Below are 11,859 nucleotides of genomic sequence, written 5' to 3'. Positions count from 1 at the left end.
AGAAAAGCAAAGAACCAAACAGTAAACAAATAACGTCGAGCATTTCCTCTTTAAAGTAAAAAGTGTAAAGATCCTCGCAGGGGTACTTACATATGAAACTCTGAGATTTACAGCATCATTTCCAGAGTTGAGTTCTTCGGGTTTTAGAAGAAGGAGCAGCCAAACTCTCCGTGCAAAATCCATGTCTTCCTCTCAAGGTTCAGTCTTCATGGTGGACCAAGAACTCCAATCCAGCGCGCAGGACAGAAAAAGTGCGTCTTCTCACCACAATCCAAAGTTTAGCGGTCAAAAGTGACTTCTACACAAGCTGCCTGTCGTCTCATCGCCTTATATTGGACATTTTGGACGCTGTCACAAGTTGTCCTCTGTCCTTCCATCCAACTGGCTCTTCCGTAGTCATCCCACAGAGGACAGGTCCCGGAGCAGCCGCCGAGCTGCGGAGAGGATGCTGCGCTGTCTTCAGCCGCGGCGGGAGAGGCGCACCTCGGTTTGCCCTTGAGCAAGAGGACGAGGGAGGGAGGATGCTGCTGGAGCACAGAGGATTACCCCTCCTATAGCTGCCCTGTGTCACACTCACATATGACACAGTATGACAGTTTACACACAGTACAGGACACAGTGAGGAGGGGACTTGAACCTGGTGTTTACCCAGCATTCTGTGCGGGAAAGACTTGACCCTAAATTAGGCTGTAAAGTGGCGCAAAATAGGCTGCTTGTACTCTTCTTAATTATGCTGTTATGACCATTAAGTGTCTGAGGATGAACTATATGAACTTGTTTGGAGTTTAATGACAGAATAGGACTTTTAATGATGGAGTTACACCACATTTGGCTCACTATTGCAGTTTACAGACAGGTAACCATGTGCTGAGCAACATCTGTATTCATTTCATCCATGGAGAGGAACCACTGAAGTCACCCTGTGGACTCCAAACCTGTTGCACTTAAATGAGGCCTAAAAGGACACGGTTTAACACAAGCTGTCAGCAATTTTATTGAGTGTTTCCAATGGGCTGAGGGACGGTGGGTTTGGAATACTTAGCGGTCAAGTCTACGCACAGTGTTGGTGTGATATTGCGCCCCCCAGTGGCCAATAACAGACTTGTAGGAAAAGGCTGGGATGGGAATTGATTTTTGCTGAATGACAGAGCTGCAACATATCTCATAATAATCCAGCCTGAAGTCATGTTGGATGAAGTTGTTACAGTTACACAATTAAATCTGTTTCTAGTGCTTTTAGACTCAGGATTGTTCCACTCTTTACATTTTATTCAGCAAAAACACAAACACTTATTGTATTGTTTTGTATTGCTGATATGCAAAATGGTATTAAGATCCCAAGAACTCTTAACTGACTGACCACCTGTGCAAAGTGTCAGCCATGTTGAGATGATGAAAAATAATTAATAATTGGGGATCCTACATATTAGTGATTCATTTTAGGCCTGCATATTTTTTTTAGATAATTATTATTTCTTGAAACATCTGGCAGAATCAAATGTGATGGCGGGCCCGCACATTGGGCACCAATGCCAAAGGATTAAAGACCTGCTGTGGGTGACGAAGTGCCTTGATGGTATTTTGTAAGTGATCTGACAGTGTCTAAATATATGTTAATATGTTTTGTACCTAAACATCATACAACAACTGTTGGCAGGCAGTTGTCCACTAAATGCAAACTCCACTTTGATGATTTAAATGTTTAAACTGAGATGCTTTCTTTCATTTTGTGCATTTCTCTGGTCTCCCATGCTCTCACCCTTGTTACTGAAAATGGTCAACTCCTCTGGGAAACAGTCCTTTGCACAGTGAAACTAGAGGACACTGTGAAAACCACATTACCCATAAAGCCCAGGTGCATATGTTGCCTTTTTTTCCGGATGTAGCATCACATGAATTGACTGTCAACATGCAAGATGGCCACGCATCACAGGCAAAATGCTGCTGGGCGGAGAAAAGTACAGGTAAATTACAGTAGTTGCATTATTGCTAAGTGTCTGTCAGCTGTCACGTCAGGGTCCTCAGCTTTAAAAAGTGCTTCACGGATATTTGACGGACAGTAATAACCGCCCGCAGACGGCAGAGTTGCTGTTATGAGTCATGACTCAAGCCGGCTAATCTAGCTAGCTAAGCTCACGTTAGCTACTTGTTAGCGTCTTCTGCTAACGCTGGCGTCAAAATCATAACATGTTTTTCTAAACAGTTATCATATAAGTACGTGTTGCAAACGTTATAACACAACTACCCAGCTCGTATATTAGTACAAATATTTCATGTGCTGTCTTAGAAGCATTTTCATGCTAGTACGGCGTTGATGGTAGCTAAGCTACACTGGATTTGGGCTCGGTCTATTTGCTGGGAAAACGTACGTGTCTCGTTGGTTCTGTAGTGCAGTCTGCCAGTTATACATTACTACCAGATGACAGCATGATAGAAGTACTGAATTTGACCATAGTTAATATCAACCTACGGGAAATTATTTCCCAAAAATATGTGTCATTTAGTTAGATAGTTTTATCAACCGACTCTGCGTGTCCTTTCAACGTAAGTGCATGAAACTTAATCGTTAGCTGCGAAATGTGCCGTAGGAAAGTGGGTGTGTTGTGGGAAAAACCAGATGTGTTCGAGATTAGCCTGACCTCACTGCTCACTCTCCCCTCTGTGTTTCAGGTGTCCTATGTCATTAGAGATGAGGTGGAGAAGTACAATCGAAACGGGGTGAATGCTCTCCAGCTAGACCCTGCGCTGAACCGGCTCTTCACTGCTGGACGGGACTCCATCATCCGGATATGGAGCGTCTACCAGCACAAAGTAGAGCCTCTTAAATTCCTCACCTATATTGAAATATTACACTCCCAATATGGTTGTGCAGCTGTGTTATCATATGCATAATTTTCTCTTATATTCAGCAGTGGAAGTGTCTTAATTTCTCTCCTCTGTGATTGCAGCAGGACCCATACATTGCCTCGATGGAGCATCACACAGACTGGGTTAATGACATAGTTCTCTGTTGCAATGGAAAAACATGTGAGTATAATTACTGACAGCTTTTTTTAAATGTAGGTTTAAGGCATTGTTTAGCATCTCTACTGTTCTGGCCGACAGATTGATCTGATACACTTTTCACTGTCTTCCGTTTCAGTGATCTCTGCCTCATCAGATACAACAGTCAAAGTATGGAATGCGCACAAAGGATTTTGTATGTCGACGTTACGAACACACAAAGACTACGTGAAAGCTCTGGCCTATGCTAAGGACAAGGAGCTTGTGGCATCTGCAGGTCTGGACCGGCAGATCTTTCTTTGGGATGTGAACACACTAACGGCACTCACTGCTTCCAACAACACTGTCACCAGTAAGTATTGTTTGTTTCTGTTTGCCCATTTTTAGTCCATATATAGTGTGGTTCTGATTATTGTACATATACACTGACTATTGTTCTGTAATAGCTGATATGTTTCTCCGGGATATATTCTGTACCTGTAGACTCACTATGATTTGTCTCCCCTAACAGCCTCGTCACTGAGTGGTAACAAGGACTCTATCTACAGTCTGGCTATGAACCAGATGGGCACAGTCATCGTATCTGGATCCACAGAAAAGGTTTGGGTAGCACACATACATATATGCACACTATTAGTTCAAGTGCACTAGATAAAAAATGACACCTGTCATATTAACACTTTATCTGGGGTGTTTATTCATCTTACAGCTTGATTGAGAATGTCCTCAGATAATAGATATACAGGAAATTACTCAAAAATCTCTTGAATTATTGTGGAGCCTTTATGTCTTAGTTTGATTTCTGCATGATCTGCAGATTCCACAAAAGTCCCTTTAACACAGCCTGTTCAAGGCAGGAATGTTGCGCCGTTATTCTGCTTCGCCCTTCTGGGTAAAACGTAAAAACATGCGATGGCTGGACATTGTTGTTCCCCCTTTAAGCCGACAGTGGAGGTAGTAACAAAGACAAATTGACATCTGTACAAAAAAGGTGAGCCAACAGGACTGGCACAAACTGTTACATGTGCCAGCATGCTATTTCAAATCACACACTGAGGCAGCGCTATACAGACTTGTTCGGTTCAGTGTATAAAAGCAAAGCCGGCATATTGACGGGTCTTCTTTACTGCAGTATTGCAGGATCTGAAGAGCCAAAGATTACAGATTATAATGAGATGGTGCCAGTGTTATTGCCAGTTTTGGGAAGAATTTGGGATGTTAAAGTACTCCTTAGATTCGCCAGAGTGAGAAATGACACATACAAGTTGCTATGGTTGGGTATCGAACTTTAATCCTTTAATGGCACCAACCAAATTGCCTCAATACTATCGAGTATCTAAAAATGTCTTGTCATTCGATTCCCAATTTCAATATCTTTCAAAGGAGTTAATCTCATCAGTGTCAGCGAGCCAATAAGCCTGTGTAACTGCTGTGCCAAGATCTAACAATGCTGGTGATTGGCTGCAGGAAATAGGTAACGCCCAGAGACGGGGCTCACAAATCATTGTGTAATGTAATCTTTTGTTAAAAAAGATTTCATATAATTGGTATTGAAAAAGAAACATTCAAGAACTGGTGTTGAAGTCAGGGTATCGGTGTCGGTACCGGTATCAAACTTTTTTCGAATGATACCCAGCTCTACAAGTTTCTCCATTTTCCCCTCCTCTCTGAGGTGTTGGTAAGATGCTTCCTGGAGGCTGCGAGAACAATAATTAGATGACATAACAAATAATGTGAACTGGGGTTACAAGAGGTGTTCAGTCCCTTTGAAACCATATAAATGCTTTGCTTGAAATATTACCTTGCCTTGTTTAGTCTCTGTAATCTGGTTCTAGTGTGCATGTGAATTTAGTAAAGAAGTGCCCATTTTCATTTCCTCCCTTTTTATTACTTCTTCAGGTTCTGCGAGTGTGGGATCCTCGGACATGTGCAAAACTGATGAAGCTAAAGGGTCACACAGACAATGTCAAGTCGTTGCTGCTGAATCGAGATGGCACTCAGGTGAGTTTACAAATCTCAAATATACAGCAGTGGCCACTGCTGAACTGAGGATTTTTAAAAACTGAACCTGCTGTCCTTCTCCAGTGTCTGTCAGGCAGTTCAGACGGGACCATCCGCCTGTGGTCACTCGGCCAGCAGAGGTGTATCGCCACCTACCGAGTGCACGATGAAGGGGTTTGGGCCCTGCAGGTCAATGAGGCCTTCACACACGTCTATTCTGGAGGCAGAGACAAGAAGATCTACTGCACTGACCTGCGTAACCCAGACATCCGTGTGCTCATCTGCGAGGAGAAGGCCCCGGTGCTCAAAGTAAGAAGCTAGCACACTCCAACCTGGAATACATCTACTGTTTTGTTTATAGAATATAATGAACAAGTTTAAAAATAAATGATTTCTCTGCATTTTGTAGTCTGTACATTGACCATTGATTTTAACTGGTGTCTCTTTACGGTGTTGATGTCAGTACTGGGTGTACTTATTGATGTTTAAGTCATTCTTTCATTTCACACGCACGATTCTTTTGTTTCCTTTGAGCAGTGACGGTGCTTATTATAAGAAAAGTTGTACTTTATTATATTTCTAAAAAAAAAAAAAAAATTGGTTCAAAATAATGACCCTTTTACTCTCTTCAGTGATTCCGGTGCTCATAGCAAAAACCATTTGCATTCATTCAACCTTCTGCCATCTTTCTCTTTTGCTCAGATGGAACTGGACAGATCTGCTGACCCACCTCCAGCAATCTGGGTCTCCACCACCAAGTCATCCGTTAATAAATGGGTAAGCATGCGTGACACCTCTGAGATCACTGCTCGACTGTCAACATAATGACTCTGGGATACAGTGTTGATGGAGACTTGTGCGTGTGGCCACGCCTAATGCTATTCTGCAGTAATCCTCCTGTAATTTGTGTAAGAATTTAAAGCAGCTTTGTGATGGTGTGGGTGATACACAAAAGATAATTGTATTACATTAATCACAGCTGTTGCTGCAAGGAAGAGTGAGGATGTGATTATTAAAATCCAGCATAATCTGCAATGACTATTATTTCCTGTGTGTGCAGTCTCTAAAGGGAATGCACAACTTCAGATCATCAGGGGAGTATGACAACGACTGCACGACCCCTCTGACACCACTGTGCACTCAGCCAGAGCAAGTCATCAAGGGTAAATGTGTACATTTATCGAAAACACTATCTTCTGTTTCGTCCTCTCTGGCATTTTATAAAATGTAATTCTGTGTTGTGTTTGCAGGAGGTGCCAGTATCATCCAGTGCCACATTCTGAATGACAAGAGACACATACTCACCAAAGACACCAACAACAATGTGGCTTTTTGGGACGTCCTGAAGGTAAGCCCAGAATTGCACTTATTTCTAGGTATGTTACAGTGTGATTGCATCTGGCATTTTTTTTGTAAAAGCTATATTGATTCTTTTAGTTCAAATTATGCTCTAACAAGTCACACCACAGCGATTTTAGAAGATGATCATCAGTGTTTACTCCTGGTGATACTTGTGGTTTAAATCAGGGTTCCCATAGACACTCGAAAATCCTTCAAAGTCTGTGTATGTGAGCTGAAAAAAACAAGTGTCAGGCCTTGAAGGTTTTTGAAATAGACAAATAGACATGCCTCATTGAAAGTGCTCGAATTTATATATTCTGTGCAAGAATAGAATTTTTTCTGATTTTTTTTTTTTTTTTTTTTTTTTTTTTTTTTTTTTTTGCTTAGACTGGCAATAGACAAGTTTTTTTCTTCAACAGATCATTATGAAGTAAATGTTGAAACCACACTGTAATTGCTGTAGAAAATGACATCATCGTTTCCCTATAAACCTCACTTTCACAATGCTATTTTGTCTGCTTTCACATCTCCATTTTAGACTGAATGGATAACTGAATGAATAAATTCACGTTTTGTTCTGTTGTTGGAAGTTGTTGTCATTGAGAAAATTCTCGGTGTTGTGTACAGTAATTAACCTTGATCTGCGTCTCAAACGACGCTGTGTTGGGTCCTTGAATTTGAGAGAGTTTAATGTTTAAGAAGGTGGGGAACCCTGTTTAAACTCACTTAATGTGTATTTTACCTTCAGGCTTGCAAGGGTGAAGACTTGGGGAAAGTGGAGTTTGACGAAGAGATTAAAAAGCGCTTCAAGATGGTCTATGTGCCAAACTGGTTCTCTGTAGATCTGAAAACTGGGGTGAGTCCAAACCTGGAAAACACGAGAACTTCTGATCCATCAGCTGCTGCGACTTTTTTTAAACTCAGAAGTCCTTCCAGCCTGGTTAGTAGTCTCATCGTTCTTCTTCTCTTTGAATAGATGCTCACCATCACATTGGATGAGAGTGACTGCTTTGCTGCCTGGGTATCTGCAAAGGACGCTGGGTTTTCAAGCTCTGATGGATCCGACCCAAAATGTAAGATATCTGACCCATTTCATATTAAAGGAAAAAAAACTAGCAAACTGTATATTTCACAACTGCTAACTTGTTAACTTCATCTCTGCAGTAAACTTGGGTGGACTGCTGCTCCAGGCTCTGCTGGAGTTCTGGCCCAGAACTCGCATCAACCCAATGGATGAGGAAGAGAACGAGGTGAACCACGGTGAGGACCAGTCACTGCTATGTCCTTATGAAACTAGTCTGACTTACCGGTCACGACTGTTGGGATAAAGCCCATTGTTGGTCACCTGTTCCCACCCTTCCTTCCGCTATCTGTGTGTATTGTTTTCAAAATTCCCATCGCTATGTGAAAATATACGACAACCTCCAAGTTATTAGCTGACACACTGAAAATGGCAAGTTACTCAAACACTTACCTGTTAGCTAACTGCCTCTGCACGTGCAAACTAAGTTTTCACCGACACTGTTTTGAAGGGGCATCATTGCTGCATCCGGGGTTAAGAGCTGCTCAGCACAACGTGATTGGTATGGGGTGAGCATGTTTTTCATCCCAGAATGATATTTGCTGCAGCCAGACCTTTCTCCAGCGCTGACACAGTGCTGGGGAGATAGGTCTAGCTATGCAAGACTTTTATAAAACTAAATCAAGCAAACCTCTGCAGTGATGCTCTGGGAACTTCAACGTTTGTATTCATCGCTCCACTTGACATCATTTCCTGCTAGTGTAAATGAGCGCCTGGTGTCTAAAGCGCCATTCATTGTGTTTCGGTGTCTTACAATTGGATTGTGTTCTTGTGCCCTCAGTGAACGGAGAGCAGGAGAACAGGGTCCAGAAGGGAAATGGATATTTCCAAGTGCCACCACACACGCCAGTCATCTTTGGGGAAGCAGGAGGCAGAACTCTATTCAGGTAATGATTCACTAACATCCCTATGAATGCAGGTTAAATGTAAATTCAGAGTGCTGCAGTGGGCCTTGTAATGTAATTTATGATTGAAATAAACATGCATGTTAATAGTTGACTGATTTATTGCACCTCTGAATTGCTCCTGTGTTTTGTGTTGCAGGTTGCTTTGTAGAGATTCAGGTGGAGAGACTGAGTCCATGCTGCTGAATGAGACAGTCCCACAGTGGGTTATTGATATAACTGTAGATGTGAGTACAATTAAGTTTTTACCTTAATTTTACAATAAATCAATTAAGATGAAGTCAAATTGATCACAGCTGAAATAGACTATAATTTCCAATTTGGAGGATCATGTGAGAGTGTTTGTGATCACCTATATGTGTTACTTTTTGTGTATATTTAAGCTTTTTTACTCGAGAAGCAAACAAAATACATTTTTGTCAATGTGACATTGGTGGTTTCAAACCTATTCTCACTGACTTTTACCAAACCATCAGTTTGCCAGCTTGAACCTTATCATAGGAAATCATGAATGCTTTTGTTGCTAAGCATCACAAAAGAGTCTGCTCTTTCCTGTTGTTAAAGATGACATTAATTATTGAGTCCGTTAAGCCTCTATAATTAATCTACCTAAAGCACCTAGATTTTTTTGTCCCAGGAAGTACTTTCCAATGAACTTAAAGATTACTTCAGCCTGTTGCTGTGTTTCCACTGCAGTCTTAAAACCTGTGAAGATGAGGCAAATTAATCCGCTGATGAATGAAAAAGTGACGGCACATTATTTTTGTGCGCAGCTTTACCACAATGATGACTGTCAGCCCATCTGCCGTATACTTTAATCTGTTAACTCCGCATTGACGTGTCAAAGCACAATGAACAAAAACAAACTGGTTTGCAGCTGCAGATTCTTTAATGTTAGTGGAAATACAGTGCTGCAAGTACTCGGCCAATCAGAAATGGTCAGCGCTGCAAGCCCCACCCACAAGGTTCCTGTACTTCTGGAAAGCACTGTCACTCTAACCGAGCAGGGACTTTTTAGGGGGTAAAAGATTGTGCTTTTTCACTGTAAGAACACAATCCAGGTACTTCTGAAGTACTTTAATAGACCTTATAACAGCAGACATTTAGCTTCATAGCCAAAGTAGGTAAAGCACAGTTGTTACTAAGAACATTAATGATGGTTATGTTCTATTCAAGTGGGCCAGCATGAATAATACCACAATCTTTAAACCAGAGCAGCTAAATGGAATTCAGCCATTATTATTATTATTATTATTTACACCTGTGCTTTTTTCCTACACAACATCAGAGTTAAGATTTAAAGGGCTATGTCACTGTATTTTTAAATTCTTTAGCATCTCTGTGATACATTATGTGCACTCACAGTTTGATCCTCCCATTATTATTTTTTGATTCACATGTATTATCTTTCCTCTTCTATTCCAGAAAAATATGCCCAAGTTCAACAAAATCCCATTCTACCTCCAGCCCCATTCTTCCTCTGGTGCAAAAACTCTAAAGAAGTGAGTTCCATGTCTACTCTTGAATTGTATTTCCTTTGATTATGTGATGACGTTAGCAGAGTACATCTACACTGACATGGATGCTGCAGATCTGTGTTGCTGCCTGCCTATTGAGAGCTGAGTTTACCTTCTGTGTGTTCTGCAGGGACCGCCTCTCGGCCAGTGACATGCTCCAGGTGAGGAAGGTGATGGAGCACGTCTACGAGAAGATCATCAACCTGGACAACGAGTCTCAGACCACCAGCTCGTCAGCCAACGATAAGCCCGGGGAGCAGGAGAAGGAGGAGGACATGGCAATGCTGGCCGAGGAGAAGATAGAACTAATGTGTCAAGACCAGGTGAGCATGGTGTCTTTGTGTGTACACTTTGAGTAAAGTTTGTGCAGTCTCAGTCATTGTTCATTGAATTAACCTTTTACTCTTTATCTTTTGACCAGGTTCTAGATCCCAACATGGACCTGCGAACAGTTAAACATTTTATCTGGAAGAGTGGAGGGGACTTGACGCTTCACTATAGGCAGAAGTCCACGTGAAAGTCACAATTTTTAAAACGGGAACTTTCGTCATTTGCCAATCACCACCCACCTCTGACATGTAGTACCCTAAAACCCCATTGTGTGGTCCAGAGTCGCAGCATCAATGAGAATCCAGTAAAATTTGTGAGGACGTGGCTCACGGTGTATCATAGGGAACTGACCAGAACAGGCCGGAGCAGCCAAGAGACACCTGCGAGAAGAGTGGTCCGTAGTGTTTCTTTTCTTTCTTTTTTTTTTTTTCTTTTTTACAGTTTGACAAGAATTAAGAGAACGGACCGTTTCCTCCAGCGCTCACCAATTTATTTTTGTTTTCTTTCTTTGACTGCTATGTTTATTCTTTCCTTTTGATTGGCATCTTTATTTTGAAGCGACTGAAGTTACAGTACATGTTTGTGTCCAAGAGTGTGTGTGTGCACATGGATGTAGTAGACTGTTTGTTTGTTCTAGTACATTCCAGAAACTGTCCTTGTTCTACAAACACTCCACACCTGTCTCAGCTATACCACCAGTTTAGGAGTACACTCGGTCTCTGGGTAGCGTCACAGTCCTCCTCTGTTCTGTCGTCATCTTAACTTGAACTTAACCTCGGCTTAGACATCTAATTACCGCAGAGCTTGAACCTCATTGACAGAAACACTTGTCTTTGTCATTTCTTTTTAGCTGTGCTGTTCTCAATGGACTGAATGTTATTTTTTTTGTAAATATATGTACAACATTTTTTGATTTAAGTGACTTTTGGTTTTGCAGCAGTTTTATTGTGTTGTTGTACAGCTTACTGAAAACAAACTGTTATATTTTCCAAATCCCTAGAGCACACATTCATGATCATGAAGGTAATTTGACTTGGATGTTAAAAATTGCATCTGTTGTATTCACTACAACCCAGAATCTTGCAGTTTAAGAATGTTAGTAGTCGTCCAAGTCATCTTAGCAATCGGGAAATTATATATTATAAGGTATGTATCTTTAACAATAACTCGTGCTTACTCGCTCTGTGCTTGGGTCATGAGCAGTGACTTTGATGACAGTGAGGGCTGTTCCAAATGTATATTTCATTTTAGATTCTATAGGAGTTCAATGAAACATGAATATAACTTGAAGGGGAATCTCATCCAAGAGAACATATAAATATTCAACCACTGTGGGAAATTCACCAAAGTGAAATAAATGGAAATACCCATTTCTCTCTTGGTGTCTCCAAGCAGAACAACAGATCCTCTCATTGTAAATTTTCTGCTGTTAATTTTTGCCATGATGAGTGTGTTTAACGCCATAGTGGGGATGCATCGAGTGAACTCTAATTGGCCAAAAAACACGATGGGTACCAAAATTGGGCCATAACACTGCAATATCCCTTGTTGTAATAATTTGTGAAATATGTATATTTTAGGCATTGGAAGAAATAAATTGGAATGGTTTAACAATGACAAATATGAGGATTATAAGTGGATGTTTGTTGAGTTGTAATGTGTTCAGCTGATGAGTGTGAAA

The 11,859-nt window shown here is 41.2% G+C and overlaps 1 protein-coding gene across 2 annotated transcripts; it reads left to right on the top strand.

The window, feature by feature from the left end:
• Positions 1-1,890: 1,890 nt before the first annotated feature.
• On the top strand, positions 1,891-11,799 carry LOC141016494 (WD repeat-containing protein 48). 2 transcript variants are annotated; one of them, XM_073490881.1, is made up of 18 exons: positions 1,891-1,964; positions 2,671-2,811; positions 2,949-3,027; positions 3,143-3,355; positions 3,515-3,603; positions 4,903-5,004; positions 5,089-5,313; positions 5,707-5,781; positions 6,065-6,167; positions 6,255-6,352; positions 7,094-7,201; positions 7,322-7,418; positions 7,510-7,605; positions 8,208-8,313; positions 8,471-8,558; positions 9,757-9,833; positions 9,979-10,171; positions 10,270-11,799. In XM_073490881.1, exons 1-18 carry the CDS (start codon positions 1,917-1,919, stop codon positions 10,363-10,365), a joined length of 2,034 nt encoding a protein of 677 aa, XP_073346982.1. In that variant the 5' UTR covers positions 1,891-1,916; the 3' UTR covers positions 10,366-11,799. The 2 variants fall into 2 exon arrangements, with proteins under 2 accessions (XP_073346982.1, XP_073346983.1); XM_073490882.1 differs by having other exon boundaries at positions 1,892-1,964; positions 2,952-3,027; positions 10,270-10,452.
• The last annotated feature ends 60 nt before the right edge of the window (positions 11,800-11,859 follow it).

This window comes from Pagrus major, chromosome 21, assembly GCF_040436345.1.
Source record: "Pagrus major chromosome 21, Pma_NU_1.0".
NCBI classification, from domain to species: Eukaryota; Metazoa; Chordata; class Actinopteri; order Spariformes; family Sparidae; genus Pagrus; species Pagrus major.
The sequence above is the reverse complement of the archived record's forward strand: the minus strand, read 5'-3'. Positions and strand labels throughout refer to the sequence as shown.

Bases quoted from the DNA above. Each gene is read 5' to 3' on its own strand.
- LOC141016494 (XM_073490881.1), top strand. From the start codon at position 1,917: ATGGCCACGCATCACAGGCAAAATGCTGCTGGGCGGAGAAAAGTACAG. The intron at 6,353-7,093 runs GTAAGCCCAGAA...TTTTACCTTCAG, and splicing joins CTTTTTGGGACGTCCTGAAG to GCTTGCAAGGGTGAAGACTT. The intron at 7,419-7,509 runs GTAAGATATCTG...TCATCTCTGCAG, and splicing joins TGATGGATCCGACCCAAAAT to TAAACTTGGGTGGACTGCTG.